This window comes from Ambystoma mexicanum, chromosome 12 (genome assembly GCF_040938575.1).
Source record: "Ambystoma mexicanum isolate Mex_15411 chromosome 12, UKY_AmexF1_1, whole genome shotgun sequence".
NCBI classification, from domain to species: Eukaryota; Metazoa; Chordata; class Amphibia; order Caudata; family Ambystomatidae; genus Ambystoma; species Ambystoma mexicanum.
In genome coordinates, this window is record NC_090936.1 from 69,952,979 (window position 1) to 69,973,626 (window position 20,648).

General features: G+C 46.1%; 1 protein-coding gene across 1 annotated transcript in view; it reads right to left on the reverse strand.

Moving 5' to 3' along the window:
- Positions 1-266: 266 nt before the first annotated feature.
- The window catches only part of IRAK4 (interleukin 1 receptor associated kinase 4), a 149,925-nt gene continuing 129,543 nt past the window's right edge, over positions 267-20,648 (reverse strand). Inside the window, exons 11-12 of the mRNA XM_069628018.1 lie at positions 2,796-2,954; positions 267-461 (exon numbers count right to left, since the gene is read on the reverse strand). Of these exons, the coding sequence (XP_069484119.1) occupies positions 414-461; positions 2,796-2,954 (207 nt within the window). The 3' untranslated portion in view covers positions 267-413. The remainder of the gene's footprint in view (positions 462-2,795; positions 2,955-20,648) is intronic.

The window sequence follows — 20,648 nt, forward strand, 5'->3', positions numbered from 1 at the left end:
TCTCTAGTCAGTCCTCTCCAGTGGGCCTCTCCCACAGGGTGCAATAATGGATTTCTCAGACCAGGGGAATCCCTACTATGGTTACACTACTTTGGTCTCCCATAAAGGTCTTCACAGGTTGGCAGGAACTGGAACAAGCACTAGGGAGGCAAGGGACGTTAAGGAATAAGGGACCATGGGTTTACAGGGGAAAGTTAAGACCCTTTCCCTGGAAGGGTAAAGTAAGGAACACAAAACTGTGAAGTTAAAAAAACATTTCCAAAGTGTACTTTAATAAAATACATGTTTTTATTTTAGAAGCATATATAGCATTTTGTAAAAAGTTAAATATACAAGTCTTCTGTTACAAAAGTACACAAAGCTTTAATTGAAAAAGTATACATTTTTTAGCGCGCAGGTAACGTCCAACAAAATCAGGATGGCTGTAGAGAATCTGCTAACTTCTCCAAATCCTGAATGACCTGCAAATCATATTGAGAAAATTATTCAAAATCAACATAAGTGCAACAGTTATGAGCAGCAGAAAATGTTTCTGTACCTTTGTTAACGTAATCATAGGTTTAGCGCTGGGGACTGGAGGAAACTAAGAAGCAATTCAGGAAGTTGTCAAATGTTTAGATACAGAGACGAAATTAAGGATTGAACTGTACTGAAGTCTATAAAGAACTGAAGTATCATTACTATTAGGCATGTGAATTTGATCTCGGAGTACATGCTTACTTTATTACCAGGGGCCAATTCAGGAAAAAAGCATTTACAAACAAGAGCTGTAGAAATTAACCTAAGAGGCGTAACAGGGCATTGCAAAAAAGATCAGAAGGTTGGCAGACTATAAATGTCATCATAAGGAAGAGGACGTGTTATGTTCTCTATGGTGATGCCCCCTGCCAATTTGCAGTTGGCCACTTATTTCCTTTTCTTAGAACTAAAATTGCTTGCAGCAGCCAACGGCCCCAGAGGCTTAAAATCAGATAAAGCGGCTAGAACTTGTGCTGCTTCAAAATCTTCAAGTTTTTGAAAATTATCAAAATAATTTGCGTCTTAAGGAATACTGTCTGGATACGGTATTGTGCAGGGTAGTACCCAAACTGATTGTTTACAATTGATCGTATGGTAAATCTGGCCGAATTCGGCTAATAACAGTCAATTGATTGTAAACGATCAGATTGGGTGATCACTACCAAACATGGAGAGCGGAGGTGTCCCCCGCTCCCCATGTTTGGTAGTGATGGCCTTTGGGGGTACTGGAGGTGTCCCCCGCTCCCCATGTTTGGTAGTGATGGCCTTTGGGGTAGCGGAGGTGTCCCCCGCTCCCCATGTTTGGTAGTGATGGCCTTTGGGGGTACTGGGGGTGTCCCCCGCTCCCCATGTTTGGTAGTGATGGCCTTTGGGGGTACTGGAGGTGTCTCCCGCTCCCCATGTTTGGTAGTGATGGCCTTTGGGGGTAGCGGAGGTGTCCCCCGCTCCCCATGTTTGGTAGTGATGGCCTTTGGGGGTACTGGAGGTGTCCCCCGCTCCCCATGTTTGGTAGTGTTGGCCTTTGGGGGTAGCGGAGGTGTGCCCCGCTCCCCATGTTTGGTAGTGATGGCCTTTGGGGGTACTGGAGGTGTCCCCCGCTCCCCATGTTTGGTAGTGATGGCCTTTGGGGGTACTGGAGGTGTCCCCCCGCTCCCCATGTTTGGTAGTGAGGGCCTTTGGGGGTAGCGGAGGTGTCTCCCGCTCCCCATGTTTGGTAGTGATGGCCTTTGGGGGTAGCGGAGGTGTCTCCCGCTCCCCATGTTTGGTAGTGATGGCCTTTGGGGGTAGCGGAGGTGTCTCCCGCTCCCCATGTTTGGTAGTGATGGCCTTTGGGGGTACTGGAGGTGTCCCCCGCTCCCCATGTTTGGTAGTGATGGCCTTTGGGGGTACTGGAGGTGTCCCCCGCTCCCCATGTTTGGTAGTGATGGCCTTTGGGGGTAGCGGAGGTGTGCCCCGTGTTTGGTAGTGATGGCCTTTGGGGGTAGCGGAGGTGTGCCCCGCTCCCCATGTTTGGTAGTGATGGCCTTTGGGGGTAGCGGAGGTGTCTCCCGCTCCCCATGTTTGGTAGTGATGGCCTTTTGGGGTAGCAGAGGTGTCCCCCGCTCCCCATGTTTGGTAGTGATGGCCTTTGGGGGTAGCGGAGGTGTCCCCCGCTCCCCATGTTTGGTAGTGATGGCCTTTGGGGGTAGCGGAGGTGTCTCCCGCTCCCCATGTTTGGTAGTGATGGCCTTTGGGGGTAGCGGAGGTGTCCCCCGCTCCCCATGTTTGGTAGTGATGGCCTTTGGGGGTAGCGGAGGTGTCTCCCGCTCCCCATGTTTGGTAGTGATGGCCTTTGGGGGTAGTGGAGGTGTCCTCTGCTTCCTGAGATTTGGAGGAAAAAGCCGACCCTGCGCCGTCGGATCCGCCCCGCGTGGGTGGGACGGATCTGCCGCTGCAGGGTCAGAAGATGAGCGGACCTCAAACAGGTAAGTAGTGGGTTGGTGGGGGAGTCTATCGGGTAGTGGGGGGTTTAAGTTTGGCCCGGGGTTGCTGTGGCATATATTGCTAGAAGTGTACTGCTTTGCTTGATTACATTACTATGTATTCCTGAAATTTAAAGTACTATGGAAATATTAAAACCTGTGTTATGAAATATATTTCCCTGTGATAGACAAAGATGTTACCAATACACAATATATTTTAATATTCTAGATCAATAGTTTGTAGCTGAATACAATTATAATGATTACAACTGTATTCATTGAGAATGGTATGGTGAAAAACCAGAGTCCAAGTACCTTTTTAATGTCTGGCCTTCTGTTTTTAAGTTGATGTAGGCACTGGCTGGCTATGGAGTACATTTTTTCACCAGTACTGGAATCACAGTCTTCCATTTTTTCGTCTAGATAGTCACTGACAGTCTTTTCCTCATCTTCAATTTCTTCTTTGATGTCAAGCTATGACGCAAGAAAAGCACATCAGAAGACTGAATGTTAAAGTACACAACATAAAGCACTCTTATGGAACAGCAATGATGTTAGTCACAAAGCAAATGTACACACAAAGGAAGGAAAATACTTTCAATAAAATAAAATAGTTGCGAGCCCCACTGAGAGTTGCAGAAGTTGTATAAGTAGCATTCACAAGTCAACTACAACTAGCCAGAGAGTTCAAACAAATCCATTTCCCGAAGTACAGTTTAAAAAAAGTCAACTGAGGGGGCAAACTTCACTCGCATGTCCTGGAATGAAGAAATGTTTGGCCTTGCTGTGCGTCAAGCCTAGTAGAACAGGCACTGCAATACATTTCAGCAATTACGACAGCTTTTTTCAGTTTACTGGCGACCACCAGATGCTTTAGCACAAGTGGAGAGATTACATTTCGTTTCCATTCAGTCCTCATTTTCTAGTCCTGGTTGTCAAACTCAGACTGAAGGATGATTTGGATTCAAAAGCAGTGTTGTGGGCAGCACCTCCAGGCTTATGAAAATGAACAGGGTAAGGCTAACAGGTAAAAGTGGGTGGATTTTTAAAGTGGCGTGGCATAAATGTTTTTGGAAAATCAGTAAGTGAAGTGAGCGAGCCTGAAACCACTGCAGAGTGTTGGCGCGGTGTGAGATTGTTTAGGTGGATATACTGAAATTTACAGCACACATTTCAAGGGAAACTGATTGAAAAGGCATAGGATTTGCATACTACATGCAGGGAATAACATTGTCCATATCCAAACACCAACAGCACACTGGTGCATTTCATTGCAGTAAATCCAGGATATGCCCACCTATCAGAGAAGTGTGGGCCCCTTAGAAAAAAACAGATGCAAACTACAATTGTGCAACTTCACTGAAATAGCACTGGAAACAAATTCTGCTACTCTACCACACTGGGGGGAAATGTAAATTGGTTAAGTGCCATGCCCCGAGAAATTACAGCACATGAAAATATTGAAGGATTTGGGAGAGCCGATTGCAGCTGTAATTTATTGCTGGGATGCAAGGTACCTCACTAAGCCTTTTACATGAATCAGGGATTTACAATGAGGCTGAAGGAACCCATGCGGATGGTTTATGAACTGTAGATTCATTTTTGTTTCAGCTAACAGCCACATTTCAGTCGCAACTTCCTATAAGAGCATATCCCTGCCACCAGAAATGCTCTGTAGCTCAGAATACCCACATTCTTTGTTTATATATGGTGTCAAGGTACTTAGGGTGGCAGAAGAAAAAGTACCATTTGCATTTTGATTAAAAGAAAACAGTTTATGGGAAATGTAACCAAGTTGCATTTGTACTCATTGCACTTTTCAACTTGCTTCCATTCCCCGTTCTTTTAGGGGGCTTGGCTTTTGGCATAGTAGTGCCCTGCACTCTGGATGGAATGGGCTCTCATGTTAATGAGGCCAAAGCCACCGCGCCCAAGCAGCCTCGTCTTTGGTCAGCTTTATCAAAGCACATTCCTATGCAATGTGTGCGAGGCCTGCAGAAGTGACGTCAGGTGCCCGATCCAGGCCGCTGGCCTTATGTTTGACCCCCCTGGTCTAGCACCACACAAATACAGCATGTTGGAGCAGAATACGGTTTATTTCTGCCATGAACATGCAGGGTTGGACTTAAGCCCAAAGGAGTTATACAATTAAGTTGAAAAACCTTCCAAAACATACAATATTTGCTAAGAGACACGGGGTACTTATGGAGAAGTATGGATACTACTTAAGATCTAGTAGAGAACTATATTGGCTTGTTATATAAATTGGCCTCACCCCCACCGAGCTGACACCCAAAACCTAAACCTATGAGCAGCTGAGGATTCAAGCGGAGGTAGGTGGTTAGAGTGTGTGCATGTGTTTCAGCCAGGGTGTAACTGGGCGTGATGAACCGAGTATCGGTGGAGAACGATAGGATAAGGTAAAAGAAGTTCTATGTAATAAGACACTCTACAGTTACATTCTGAAGAGTGGCATCACTAAATTGGTTGGGTTGCCAATGATTGGATGGCTGTGGAATATAGTGGCGTATGGGTGATTCCATTTTTATGACTAGCATGAGAGGGAGCAGAATGTGATAGGTTGGTAAGCCCGTAGTGCGTGGACATCATGGCTCTGGCGTCCTGGCCCTCAGGGCAACGAAGGAATAGGGTGTGGTGTTTGGCTCCAGATGGCGTAGTGCGAGAACGACATGACGTGAGCGTCATGGTTGTCATGACAATACGGCATATAGGTTCATGGAAAAACGCTGTGCGCGCCATTTGGGTTCGTTTCGGTTTTGCGGAGCACCGCAACAGTGGCCAAAGGGCTCTTGTGATCTTGATCGCGCACAAGTAAAGGCAACAGCAGGGGTCTTGATGGTTAATTTTAAATATCAAGACAGATTGCTAAAACTAAACGTTTGATCGTACGGTTTTGCTTTGTAGAATTGCGAGCACGTGTTAAAGAAGTTAAAGAATCCCAACCTGGTAAACATGTTGAGCGATATTACGCAACTAGTTGTTGCTGTAAGGTAAACAGGCATGAGTAAAGGTAGTGGTATGGTCTGGTGAGGGTGCATGATGTTAACTGGCTATTGTGGTATTTTATAAGCATGGCATGTTTGCTGGTTTTCTGTATGTATTTCTAGAATGAGATGCTAGCGTGATCGCTCCAGCACTAGCTCTAGATTGATGCAGCAGCGTTAATGACCTGGGCTTTGTGTATTGCTTTGTTTTGGTGTAGGGCACGGTGATGGGTTGTTAGTCCAGAGGCACAGGGGTATGCGAGTTACAAGTAGCGCATATAACCTTTCAGTCGCTTGAGGTTATCAAACGTGCAATTTGGTGGGTTAATGGAGCTGGTAGTCCTTAAGGAATGGCGCAGCAGTAGGGCAGGCGATCTGGCCATCTGGCCAGTGTCAACCTTATAGGGGGGGAACATCAATATATGAAAGTGTGGATATTGCATTTCTCCTCCCTAACTCACGAATATGAGGATGTGCGCATGTGTGGGTGGAACTCGTTTTCAAATGTTGGTAATTAATTAATTGAAAAGGGCAATTATTTGGGTGGAATGTGTATAAGCATGGATATCGGAATGCATATTATTTGTAATGTGTAATTGTCATAAATTTTACTGTCAATTGTGGGTATCATAATGTGTATTTGTAATTGTCGAAATGCAATGATAATAAAACTGTTTGGTTTTGGTAGTACTGAAGAAGACCCAGTAGTAGGGTCGAAACACGTGTTCGTGCAGGACCATTGCATTACAATTAAATATTATAAGATTACAAATCGATAGCTTTTGGACCTTTGCTTACTGTTAAGACGGATTTCTGAACTCTGACCTGGTGGGCTTCAGAAGGCCAGCCTAGTTTCTTGGAACAGGGTAACCTTCTGGACAAGCCAGACCAATAAAGGTAGCATTGGCGGCGGTAAAGACTAGGTCTCAGGAGGGGTGAGGGTGACTGAAAGACCTCAATAAGGACACAGAGGAAAGGACACTTCCAAATCACTCCCAGTCAGTTGTATATATAAAACGTATATGTACATTTATTTCAAGGTCTTTGAAAGTTAACCACACAATAATAATCACAGTAATACCTTTAGATCAATACAATCCTACCTAAATACATATATAAAAGACCAATTGGCCTAAAGAGTTAATGCACCGAATGGGTCCACAACCTAAAAGGGGAAGGAAGCAGTTAGTGCAAACAGTCTTTAGGCAATTCCGCATCAAATACAATCCTAACTGAAAGGCAGTCCAGTCCCTAAAATGAGGGGAGCCTATTGCTCAAATGTACTTGCAATGCTGGCGCACGCGGTAGTGCAGATGGGCGAAAACGGGGTCTCTTCAGGGGGCTGTAGCAGCTCAGGCAGGCAGGTGAGGTGATGAAGAATAAGTTCCCACTATTCGAGGAGGGTCTCCTCAACAGGGCAGAGCAGGTTCCAGAGTTCGGGAATAGTTCGCTAGTTCACACTAGCAGGGAAAAGGAGAGGGGCCCGTCAGGGGTCACTTGTGCGTAAAAAGGGTTGGATGCGCTAGGGGCCACCGGTAAGGGCTTTTTTTCCTTCCCGCCCCTAGGTGCACTCGGGACCAAACTTCGGCAGTCGAGTCCACTTTGGTTGGAGGTTCAAATGCAACAATTTCTGTGGCTTTCAGCAGCAAAGATACAGTGATAATTCCCAAATGGGACAGTGATGATTTCTCCGCTCCTGATGGATGGATCTGGACAGTTTCACTGCAGCAGGCTTCGGGGCCAAGAGGGGCACAAATGCAGCGCGCCTGCAAAGTCCATCACCATGCTGGGCGACACGGTAACTGCGTTCACTCCGGTTCAGGCTCTCGCTCTTTACTCCAGACTTGGGACTGCCAAGTGTACGAAATTTGGTGCGAGAGTGCAGTGAACACAGAACTAGCGACGTACCAAGTTTCAAGGGTCTCCTTGAAACAGCGGGGGTATCTGGGCAAAGTTCCTGCTTAAGCAGGTCAGCTCACTGGTTGGCCCAGGGACACTTCAGAGAAAGCTCACTTGCAGGGTTTGATGAAGGTGCCGAGAATAGTTATTCCCACTATTCTAATCGAAGCGTCTTCGCAGACGTTCTAGTTTGATCAGATGCAGAGGGGTCCAGCGGGACAGCGGGCTCAGGGTGCCAAACCTTCCAGCGGGTCACCAGCAGTTCCACGACTCAGCTTCTTGGTTTCAGGATACTTGGATCCTATCCTTTGTTCAGTGAGAACTCCAGAGATCGACCTGGTATGGCTGTTTGGGGCCCTCTCTTATCCAAAGTCTCTTTCACGCCAAAACAAAGGTCACCCAATGGGAGATCTGCTCACATACAGGCACACCATACGTGGACCAATTACGGACCACGGTGGTCCCAGGCATTCACCACACTCCAGACTCTCTGGCACCCAGGATGTGTATTGGACCCAGCCCACATCCTGGAAGCAGACACACAAGGCATACAGAAGCCTGCAAAAGCTTGGCATTTTGCGGGAGAATGCATGCCCAAATAAGGACTGCTCCGGGTCGACTCGACCTGGGGAAGGTGAAGGGGCAAGATGGCCAAAGGAAAGGACAAAAAACCTCGTGGCATAGCCATTTTGGAGCCAGGCCACCCTTCTGTGCCAAACGCGGTTAACGCGGTTTGCATGGCAAGAAGGGGTTAAAAAATACATGAAAAGATAAACTGCCACCAGCCCGGTCCATAGCACATCTGCACTTCTAAAACAATCCTTCGAGTGTATCTAGGGCCTTCGGAAATGACTAGAGACCCCAAGTGCACTGTACTGTAAGGTACTTGTAACATGTTGCTAACAAGTTGCAACATGGACAAAGGCTAAGGGAAACAAAGTCTCCCAGTACTGACTGTCTTAAGGGCATGTCAGTTTCCCCATAAAAAAGTGAGCGAAAAGCCCACGGAGTGCAGCATAAGGCTGGGCTCCTCTGGCAAAGTCAGATGATGGTTTTAAAACTAAGCAAAAAAGTTGGGGGGTTCACAACTGGAGGGAAAATTACACATGAAATGGAAATCTTTCCTAACACTATTGTCTATTGAGATATAAGGACGTTTTAACTTTGAAGATATATATTGGGGCTTATGCGCAAGCGGTAAAGGACACGTGCTTTTCTGGTAATTGACTACATGGTCCCTAGTGTGGGGCAGCAAGAGCCCACCTTAAAGTTTCACCCATCTGTGTTTTTCTTGAGCCGAGGATTAGACACTGTCTTTAGTTATTGTGACAAATACAGGGAATTCGTCCTTTCTTCCCAAGCTGGATCTCACTGGGCGTGACCCCCCTTTGACAAGGAAGCCCCAAACAGGATTTTTAATCCACCTGCCTCATGTACAGAATCCCAAGTGTTTGTTGGATATATGGGAATTGAGCAAGGCAGCAACGTGCAGGGCCCTTTAAAGGTGGATGGTTTGGTTTCCGCCCTTACACACAGAGCAGAACCAATGGAGTGGTCCATCTCCTTACAGGGAGGAAAAAAAATGTCCCACGGCCCGACCATAAGGGAAGCACCCGTCAGACAGTGAGAGAAGCCAGTCTGGCAGCCCAGCGCAGAAGGTAACGTCTCTCCCTCGCAGAGGCATTTAGAAGGCATGGTATCGGAGAAGCAGAGAGATGTGAGGGGCCATATATGTGAGGCACACAACTTTGTAAAGTTTTCACAATAAATGCCATTTTATTAAAAGATGAGGTTCGATGAACAGCTCACTATCCCTACCCAGACGAGGATTTCTGTGCCTAAAATAAACTAAAGGAAACACTCAGAAAGGCTGTCAGTCACACTTGTACATACAGAAAATAAACAAGGAAATGCACAGCAATTCTCAACAATTAAGGGATTTGTAATGTCACCAGTCTCTTCGTACCTTGGCCGAATTCCCCTTCCCCAAGTTTAAACGGGATTCTGTTTCACAGTTCAACAAAAGAAAACAAGTAAATCCTGATTTCCAATAATGTTCAACCACAGTTTGTTTCCACTTCAATTCGACAATACCAAGTTCCAACTTAGTTTGATGTAGTTTCACTTTGTCAACAGAAAGTTCCAACTCAGTTTGGTGCAACCTCCACTTAACACAAAGTTTGAACTCAGAAAACAAAAGTTTTTTTCCTTCCTTGAACAATTCTTCAGTTTAACAATAGCAACAATAACTGTCTTGGTCAGGATTATTTCTGCCACAAATAATAGGAGGTCCTGGTCTTGCTATGAACCCTTCTTTGGTTCATCAGTAGCAACAATATTAGTATTGGTCAGGTTGAGTCTGGCCACAAATGGCTTTAGTATCACCTTAAACACAAATAACAATCATCAGTACCCCTGTTAAGCACTTCTTCAATTTCCACCTAGTCTACTCTCACACCAGGCCCACTTCTTCACCAGTCTGCAGTTCAGGTATACTCCCCGGCCTGATTAGCAAGTCAAAACCACAAGTGCTTTGGGGTTAAATATTATTTGATGTTTGTTTCATCACAACTTCAAATTGTTCAACCAATTTCAGCTTCACCACTTTCAACAGCTCTTCAGGGAAAACAAATTCTAGATCAGTGCTCTGTAACACTTTTCACAATAATGCTCCTCTCCCTCTGGATCTCTCTCTCCCAGTAGGGCATCCTTTGTGACACTTTGTTTCCCCACTACACAAGTGACCAAAGACTGATAAGCAAAGGGTCTTTTAATTATCTTCCTTTGACTTGGATAATGCGAAATGCGAGTTCATACCAATTTTCACCACAGGTTGTGTAACATCTGAGCCTAAATTGCCACTGTGTATGGATCTTTCAATGGCCCTTTTCCATGGTTGACAATCTGTTATTTTATAACTGCCTTGGTTTAGCTTGGGCAATGCTCGTATGTGTTCTCTTTCAATTGTATGGCCCTTTCACTTTGTTGGCGTTTCCATATACTCACATTCACACCATTACAGTCTATTGGCTTTTGTATACCACAATTTTGCAGCTTTTTAGGACTTTGGTATACAAAAGTACCTTGTAAGTGTCTCTCGCCAGCGAGTGTTGCTTCTGCTTTGGTATAATAGCACGAGTTTCAAACGTGATTTTCCAGTCACTTTCGGTCACACACGAGATTCTTTCACTCGCCGTATACGTTTCTTCTGAAGACAGGGTCCCTGGAATGGCCCTCATGACCCCTATACGCATGACAACCCGAAGACTGAGAAAAGAGAGATGCCTGTCACTGTTTGGCCAGCCCCCAGGAGGGCCAGTACATTCTACATATGCAAGCAGATATTCTCTAAGACAACCATTCAAACCCTATCCAGCTGACGTCTTCACGGACACAGGTGCCATAACAATGGACACGGTTGACTAACGATAAATATCCAGCTGTGCTGACATCATTAGAGACACCACGACATAGTAACGTTAGCCACAAAGCAAACTCGCATCCCTGTACAGACACACACAAGCAAACACGAAGAACATGGGTACAGAGTTCTATAGAGGACAGATACATGCACATACTGTCGAAAGTCTTTCTCATTTTCTTTCATTAGCCAAACACAGAAACGCAAGAGAGCAAGAGCCTCACAAAACAAGCTGTCATGAACTTCAGATCACGCCCCTTTTGGACCTCCTGGTCCTTGTCTCAACGGGGCTTGCATTCTGTACTACTTCCAACATGGCCGTCCAGAGCTGAAGCCCTTGCTCGCTCCATGCGCTGAACACGGCGTGGTCTATTTATAGACCACGCCTTCCGCAGCTCCGCGCGTCTCAATGCTATTGCAGAGTAGCCCAGACGTGTGTTCGTAACTCGCGGTATTGTTTCCCTTGTCCCAGTGCTATTACCCATTCCTTTTCCTTTCCCTTTCCCCCTTCCTGGTTCCGAGCTTTTCTAGCCTTTTCCAGTCTCCCGGATCCCTGGACTCCTTGATCCCGGAACTAAATGCAACCTGGAACCAGACGATTCGCAAGAAGGCAGCGATCGAAGTCACCGGCAAACATCGGACCCAGGTGAGAAGGGGGAACTCCTTGACAGTTTGAGACGCCACCCGACCAAACCTAAAAACGAGATGGAAGCCGCCGTGCAGGACTTAATGCGACGCTAATGCGACGCATGCAAGAACTATCTACTGAGGTTCAAAATCCTAAGGCGGAAAACGCAGCGCTCAAACAATTGGTCTTATCCCGGGATTCTGCTACAAAGGAGGGTGCCCTTTTAGGTGGTATTGTTGACAAGTATGATGGTGTATGATGGTTTGGCAAAAACACTCCGCGGATTCCTGGATTCATGCCTGGTCCACTTTACCTTGAAGCCCTATTATTTTTCGACTCCTAGGGCTAAGGTAGGTTTCATCATATCCCACCTTTCCGGCAACGCCTTAACTTGGGCAACACCCCTTGTCAACTCCGGCGATGCCCTCCTAGACGACTACGTTGGGTTCATACAGGCCCTTAAAAGCATGTTTGACCGTCCAGAGCAGGTCTATACTGCCCAAGAACGCTTGCTGGACTTTCAACAAGGCCCCCAAGATATGCTCACTTATGTGACCAGATTTAAACAATTGGCCAAGAAAGCAGACTGGTCCCCTGAGGCTAGTTTTACCCTGTTCAGGAGAGGCCTAAACGAACAGATCAAGGATGAACTGGCCAGGGTGGCCAGACCAAATTCATTCCAAGCACTAATGGACCTGGCCTTGCAAATAGACTTTCACATCCAGGAAAGGAAGGCTGAAAGAAAGAAATCCAAGGGAAACCCACCCAAGACGTCCTTTGAGAGCACAGCCAGAACGGACGCAAATCCAAGTCCAGCCCCAGAACCTGAACCCATGCAAATTGGAGCCTTTCGTGGACCCATATCGCCTCAAGAAAGATTGAGAAGGATCCATATGGGTTTGTGTATGTATTGTGCTTCAGACAAACATTTGGTCAGGGAATGTCCTCTGGCACCTCCTCAGCGTTCGGGAAACGCCAGCTCCCGATCTTAAATGGAGCAGAGATTCGGGAGAGAGAGGTTTGCTCCACATCAATTCCATCCTTGAACTTTCCTGGACAAAACAGTTTGGTGATACTACAGGCTTTCCTGTCGCCCTCCAAAGACGAGAGCTATCCCGTTCTGCCCTTGGTGGACTGCGGAGCTATGGGAATTTTCATTGATCAAGACTGGGTGGTTAGTCATCATATTCCGTACGAGACCCGAAACACCATGCAGCCGGTGGAAGCCAATGACGGAAGGCCCCTCTCTTCAGGGCCCATAAGCTTGCAGACTAAAGAGATCCAACTTTCCATAAACCATCATCAAGAGCGGATTACATTCAACATCATTAAGTCAGCCCATTACCCCATGGTCTTGGGAATGCCCTGGTTACAAAAGCACAACCCATATATCAATTGGACAGCAGGATCATTATTCCTGGGCTCAGAGTTCTGTATGTCCCACTGTCTGTCCCTGGATCCCTCCTCGGAAACTCCTAAAAAACCACCAAGAGACCAAGAAACACCACTCATGGTTTCCAATATCATACAAGTTCCAGAGTCCTATCAGGGATATGCTGATGTATTTTCTACTGCCATAGTCCAGGCCTTACCCCCTCACAGGCCCGAAGACTGTGCCATAGATACTGATCCCTCAGCTGTAATTCCTTTCGGCAGAATGTTAATTCTTTCCGAACCCGAGAAAAAGGCCCTTCGGGAATACCTAGACACTAATCTTGAAAATGGCACCATAAGACCCTCGAAATCTCCAGCAGGTGCTTCATTGTTCTTCGTTCCCAAGAAGGATACCAAGGAACTCATACCTTGCCTCGACTATAGAGGCTTAAATCAATGCACTCTCAAGGATCGGTACCCACTGCCCCGAATCTCGGATATCCTGGAAGCTGTGAGAGGAGCCGTAATATTCACCAAATTGGATCTCAGGGGTGCCTACCATTTGATCCGTATCCGGGAAGGAGACGAGTGGAAGACGGCCTTTAGAACACCCTTTGGCCACTACGAGTACTTGGTCATGTCCTTTGAACTAGGCAATGCCCCAGCAGTTTTCCAACGTTTTATTGAAAGGGTGTTCTCTGATATGTTGTTTCTCTTCGTCATTGTCTATCTGGACGACATATTGATTTTTTCCAAGGACCCTCAGAAGCATGAAGGACATGTTAAGGCAGTTCTACAAAGACTCCGGGAACATCACCTTTTAGCCAAGCCTGAAAAATGTTTGTTTCACTTTACCTCTGTGCACTATCTGGGATTTATCCTTAGTCCAGAGGGGATTGGCATGGACCCTTCAAAATTAAAGGCCATTCTCGCCTGGCCTACTCCCACGTCCGTGAAACAAATCCAATCCTTGCTAGGACTAGCCAATTTCTACCGGAAGTTCATAGCCACCTTTTCCGAGATTGTACAACCCATAGTGGCTCTGCTAAAGAAGGACACCCCATTTGTCTGGTCAACTTTACAAGAAACTGCATTCCAGCGTTTAAAGACTGAGTTCACACAAGCTCCCATATTGGCTCAACCCGATACAAGTCGACCCTTTTTAGTGGAAACGGATGCCTCCAATTACGCCATACGAGCAGTGTTGAAGCAGAAGATGGAGGACGATTTGGAACACCCCGTTGCTTATCTGTCAAGAACCTTAACTCCTAGTGAAACGCACTACTCCGTCCTGGAAAAGGAACTCTTAGCCATTCGCCAAGCTTTCACTGAATGGCGACACCTACTTCTAGGAGCCAGACATCCTGTCCAAGTCTGTACTGATCATCGAAATCTTCAGATTCTACAGTCACTGGAGTGCATGAACAGTCGTCAGGCACGTTGGGCCTACTTTTTTGCCCAGTATCAGTTCCACATTACCCATATCCCTGGATCACAGAACCTGATCACTGACGCCTTGTCTCGCCGTCCTGACTACGTGACCACTGAAGATAAAGCATTTCCTAAAATGTTCTCTCCCACGATATTCGTAGCCCAAGCAGTTAATCTCCTGGAAGAAGTCTGATCACAAACTCAATCCTCGGAATTATGGAAGGACATTTCAACATGAAATCTCTGGAAATTAAGAGCCAAGGAAGGCTACTTATTCAAGGACAACGCACTATTCATTCATACACGGAAGCTACAGCAAAAGATAATAAACCTTTGTCATGACACACTCTATTCCGGGCACCGAGGTATCAACAACACCCTCCGTTTTATACAGAGACAGTTCTGGTGGCCTAAAATGAAGTGTGACGTGCAGCAATACATCCAGACTTGTATAACCTGTGCCCAAAACAAACATGATAACAAGAGACCGGTGGGTCTTCTTCTGCAGCCCACTCTACCCTCTAAACCATGGGAAATCATCGCTACAGACTTCATAGTGGAGTTACCACCTTTCCGAAGATATACTACCATCATGGTCACCATAGATTTGTATACCCATATGGCCCATTTTACGCCTCTGATGAAACTACCCTCCTCTTCAGAGCTAGCTGGAATATTTCTGGAACACATCTTCCGACTACATGGGCTTCCTTCCAAGATCATATATGACCGGGGTCCCCAATACAGTTCACAATTCTGGAAACACCTCTGTCGGGTATTAGGAATCCAACATGCCCTCTCTTCAGGATATCGCCCCAAAACCAACAGAGCCACAGAACGTGCAAATCAGACCCTGGAACATTATCTCCGATGTTTCGCTACCAAGGTCCAGGATGACTGGTCTCTCCTGATACCCGTTGCGGAATTCGCTTACAACAACTCCGAAAACTCAGCGCTACAGACCAGCCCCTTTTATTGTAGTCATGGGTTCCATCCATCGGTCTTACCCTCGGTTCTTCCTGACCCTACACCAGTACCTACTGCTGACTCCTGGATCGAAACTCTTATCAATATTCACCGGGAGGCTAAAGAACACTTAGAGAAAGCTAGATTACAGACCAAGAGGTACGCAGATTCTAAGAGAAGACCAGGTCCTTCCTATACGGTCGCTGACCGAGTGTGGTTGTCACCAAAACTACTCCCCCGATACTTACGACCAAACAAGCTGGCTCCCCGCTACTATGGTCCATTTCCCATCAAGGAGATTATCAATCCTGTCTCATATCGAATCAAGCTACCTGACTCCTGGAAAATAATTCATCCAGTTTTTCACACATCCCTATTGAAACCCTACATCCAGTCCTCTCGAAATCCCAGTGGACCACCTCCTCTACTGGTTGACAACCAACTGGAATATGAGGTGTCCCGGATTTGTGACTCCAGATGAGGTGTCCCGGATTTGTGACTATAAGCGGGGCCATCTTCAATATCTAGTAGAGTGAAAAGGATATCCTCCTAGCGAAAGGACCTGGGTGTCAGGATTTCATGGTACATTTCTAGAGTTTCAAGGATTCATAACCTTAAAAGACATAACATTACAATTCCAAGGTAAATTAAATAGACTTACACATTTACATTACTTAATTAAGAATTCATCATTAGCATCAGAAAACCTTATGAATGTAGGTTACGTGTGATGTTTGGGTTATGTTTGGATTGACAATTGAACTAGTATAAATATTCCTTAATGTACATTCAGGAATCACTTGACTCCCCAAAGCAAGATGGAGAGTTTTTTCTGGAGCACGGATTGGTTTAAATAGTTATGAGGTAATTTGGAATGTTGCTCCGAGTTTTCAACTGCCTTTCATTTTAGTATCCTTTGAGACAGGTCGCAGTTTAGTTAGCTCTAGCAAAGAATATATTTAAGTATATTTAATTCTAGTATTTCAAGAAGATTTTAGAATATCCAATTACTACTAATTCTAAGCTGAAGTGAAGTTTATCCAAGAAGCTGAAGAAGTCGTACAGATGAAGCAAGCTAAGTTTTATTAATTCTACAAAGTCTAATGTCAAGGATTTTCAGTTCGATTTACTTTTGAAAAAGACTGTGGAAATCAAATGCTAATATTTTTTTTTTTTTGAGGAAAATAAGATTCAGTGTTACTATTTTGAACTTTTATTGTTATGCTTCCATTCAACTTCTGAAAGTGTTTTTTCCTGAACAACTGCGCGTTTAATATTTACTAACCAGGCACGCGTAACTCTTCGTGTATTACTCGCATGTTTGTTTTTTCTCGCTCGCAGTTCTTTCGGGAGCGTTATTTTTCAGTTCGAGTATTACGCCACGCGCGGCTCTGAGGTTAGAAGAAGGAACCTTACGAATGTTTAAAGCGCGTGTAAGCGTCGTGACCTCGTTTCAGGAAGTGCTCGTTTCGCGGGACTAGAATATTGAGCACGATAAGCGTCGTGACGTCGTTTCAGGAAGTGCTCGTTTCGCGGGACTAGAATATTGAGCACGATAAGCGTCGTGACGTCGTTTCAGGAAGTGCTCGTTTCGCGGGACTAGAATATTGAGCACGATAAGCGTTGTGACGTCTTTTCAGGAAGTGCTCGTTTTGCAGGACTATTATATTGAGCACGATAAGCGTTGTGACATTTTTTGTTCTAAAGGCATAGTTTCTAAGGACAATTGAGTAGAGAAGCGTTGTGTCGGCTGACATTCGTTAATCAGGAAGTAAACGGCTAGTGGAACTCTTTACAGCAATGATGATCTTTTAAGGAGGTTACATTTTTTTTGACATCGTAATTTATTGCAAGTTTATAAAGACTAATTCAAGTAACAGACTTTCCATATGCAATAAATACGAGAATAAATATTTAAAGAAGTTCATTTATGAAAAATATTATCACAGTAGAAGAAGAAGGAAACATCGAGTTCTGATTTCCAGACTTCAGCTCAGCTACTAACTGAATAAGCCTATCAGAAATAAAGCATAGGCTACAGGTACTACAAGGAGAGTGGTAACATTTTAGTAAACTTAGCTAGAGTGGATTGATTATTAATATATACATATATATTTGTCTCCTAGATCTCACAGACACTGAGGTGTATTTCCAGCTCCAGAGAACTACAGTGCCAGCCAGGGAAGATCTGTCTTTTGTTATTTTCTCATCTATTCCCCTTTCTCCTTGGGTTTGCCAGCTTGGTTGTTTTATCAGTTGAAGCACTGTTGGGCAGGCAGACTTAGGGGGTCTGGTGGGCCCAGCATCACTCCTGCAGGAAGATTCAAGTTTGGACCTGACACTGGGAACCTATTTCAAATATCAAGGCTCCTCGGTTGCTCAGAAGATTTCACCTAATACACCCGGGCAAACCTGGAGGGAAAGGCCTTCGGAGGAGGCATGCTGTCATGAACTTCAGATCACGCCCCTTTTGGACCTCCTGGTCCTTGTCTCAACGGGGCTTGCATTCCGTACTACTTCCAACATGGCCGTCCAGAGCTGAAGCCCTTGCTCGCTCCATGCGTTGAACGCGGCGTGGTCTATTTATAGACCACGCCTTCCGCGGCTCCGCGCGTCTCAATGCTATTGCAGAGTAGCCCAGACGTGTGTTCATAGCTCGCGGTATTGTTCCCTTTGTCCCAGTGCTATTGCCCACCCCTTTTCCTTTCCCCCTTCCTGGTTCCGAGCTTTTCTAGTCTTTCCAGTCTCCCGGATTCCTGGACTCCGTGATCCCAGAACTAAACGCAACCTGGAACCAGACGTATCTCGAGCAGCGCTGTTCAAGACCAGGAGCGTTCGCAAGAAGGCAGAGATCGAAGTCACCGGCAAACATCGGACCCAGGTGAGAAGGGGGAACTCCCTGACACAAGCTTGCAGCCGCTTATTGCAACTAACCATTGGGAACTTCAGGGATATATATGGAACCTGGAAGAACCGAATACTACTAACCTCAAGAGAAAGCTATGCACTAATGCATATATCGACAGAGAAACCATAGAACAACTGTAGTGAAAAAGTGCACAAAGCCACAGGCCTCAGAACAAGGAACAAAGACATGCAGACTCTGCAGCGTGAAGCGAAGGGGCAGTGCTTGGAGCCAAGGACAAAGCTGGGTGCAACATTCCTGGATCTGAGGGCAAAGAGCCACCTGTAAAATAAAATAAATCCTCACTAATTGCAGACCAAAAGCTCAGTTTTACGGTCCTCACCCATGTGATGCAGCCGAGCCGAACAATAGCCATTTACCCTTGGTGGGAAGAGAAGCTGTTCCCAGCTAAGCAGATAAGAACGGATACATGTGTTGCCCAACAAACATTGCAATTTGCAGGCACTCTCTCAGGCTAGGTGGATATACCAGTGGCAACAAGTGGGACACACAGTCTCTCATCACCTTGAAAGGTTACACAAGAGCGCCAAGCTCAGCGCAGGGTCCCATGCCTGAGGAGACCCGCTCCAGCCAATCTGGGAACACAAATTCTAAGGTGGAAGGTAATGGGCAAGGGCCAAAGGCAGTCTTGCGACTCTTCAACTATGTAATAGATCGTTTTTGGAAAGTGTCAGGCGAGACCACCTGACATGGAAGGGCCAGTTAGCTAACACCTATGGGTGTCTTCTATAGGCACTACAACCCGAGCCACCCAATAGACTGGGCTCGTAGGTTTTTGGCAAATGGTTCTAAGTTGTGACGACATTTGCTAACAAAAAACCGTGACACGGGCTCAGGAGCTATGATTGCTGGAGATTTTTTGGTTTCTTGTATGATACCTGTCTGTTATGGAGAATAAAGGACAGTTGTAACTTGCCCTTGGCTGAGTCCTCCATCATTGCTGTGGAAGGGTTCGTTGGGCCTGGGCACTCCGTTGAACAGTGACTGTGTAGCACGAACCTCTGTCCTCTGGCATACCCATTTACACTTGCATACGCGAACAGGGAAGGAGTGCTCCGCGGTGACACACAAGCTGCAAACTCACCAGGTAAGTCGTGCTCTTATCTTCATCTCGGCACTTGCAGGATTCTTCTTTCGGCTTCTCTGGATCCAGCAAACCTCTTCTAGTTTGCTCCCCTCCACACCACTTGGTAATAGAACCCTTGTGGCTCCTGGGGGTTTCTTGTGCACGCCAGCCACCAGACACCTTGAGACCCTCTGGTGCACACCAGCCACATGAACCGGCCTCTGGGAAGGGAAAACGTTCTTATTCGCGTCCCGCTGCGCAGACTCTGCAGACCTGATCACCAGAGGGCAAGCTTCCCCCTCGAAGACTTCTGCAATCAAGAATTTGAGAGGCACAGACCCTCTCAGGACCGACAGTTGCTCTCTGCCACGCAATTGTCCCAGCATCTTCTCTCTCCTCCTGCAGCTTGGGACAGTCTGCATACACCACAATGCTTCTGGCTGATGCTTGTTCCTTCACTCGTTCCACAACTACTTGTCTGCACCTGAAGGGGCCTTTTAAGCCTCTCAGTCTCCCTGAGGTGTGGGCAATCTGCATTAATTGACCACTTCTATAACCCTTCTGCACCTCTTCATTCATCCCAGTAATTAAAGGATTCTGGGACTTGAAGTACCTAATGACAAGAGTAGGGTTTCTTATTTCTTCTGTTTTACTTCCACATCTCAGTTTGTTCTTTATAACATGTTTTAAAGAAACATTGTGGTGACTAGTTGTTAAATCGGATTAAAAAGGCAATGTTAGGTTATTACCTATGAATTCCTTTTCACTATACCTTTGGGTGTAACAAAGGCCATGAGTTCTACACATCTCAGAGGAAATCAAAAGCCTTTTCAAAACCCCAAAGATCTAGGGTTTCATGAAGCCAGCGGAGAAAGGAGGTAGGAGGGGGCAAAGCCATGGAGTATGCACCGAAGATTAATAAACTCCATTCAGGCCCTAGCGGAAGGGCTATTGACACTATTTACAGTCATGTGCACCAGGGCATGGAGGATGACAGACACCTATTGACCGGAGGGGGAGAAGATCATAAACCCACTGGCCCAGGATACATCATGCCCATCTGCAGGCATGGGAATCCCTAAACCTGATGCTGAGGGCATTCCAGCAAACATAAAAGTAATCTCTATGTTCAAAATGACACCACCACTATTCCCTGGCTAGACCCTGAGCCAGCCTCCACTGATCAACTTTGAAACTATCAGCATCCTTTCCCCAGAGCCTGCAGCAACAAGGTTGGGGGACGATGTCAGTACCCCGACTAGAATGGAACATCACCTCAATGCCCTCTGGGAGAGGGGGTAGGTGGATTGGAGTTTTGTTTTGCAAAAAGTCTGACAAGGGCACAGTGAACAAGTCGTCGTAGGTTGAACAAGAAGGCAATGGTGGTCCACAATCTGCTCTTAACTTGCCGCACTTTATCAATGCTTGCATCACCCCTCCTAGTCTTGGCCC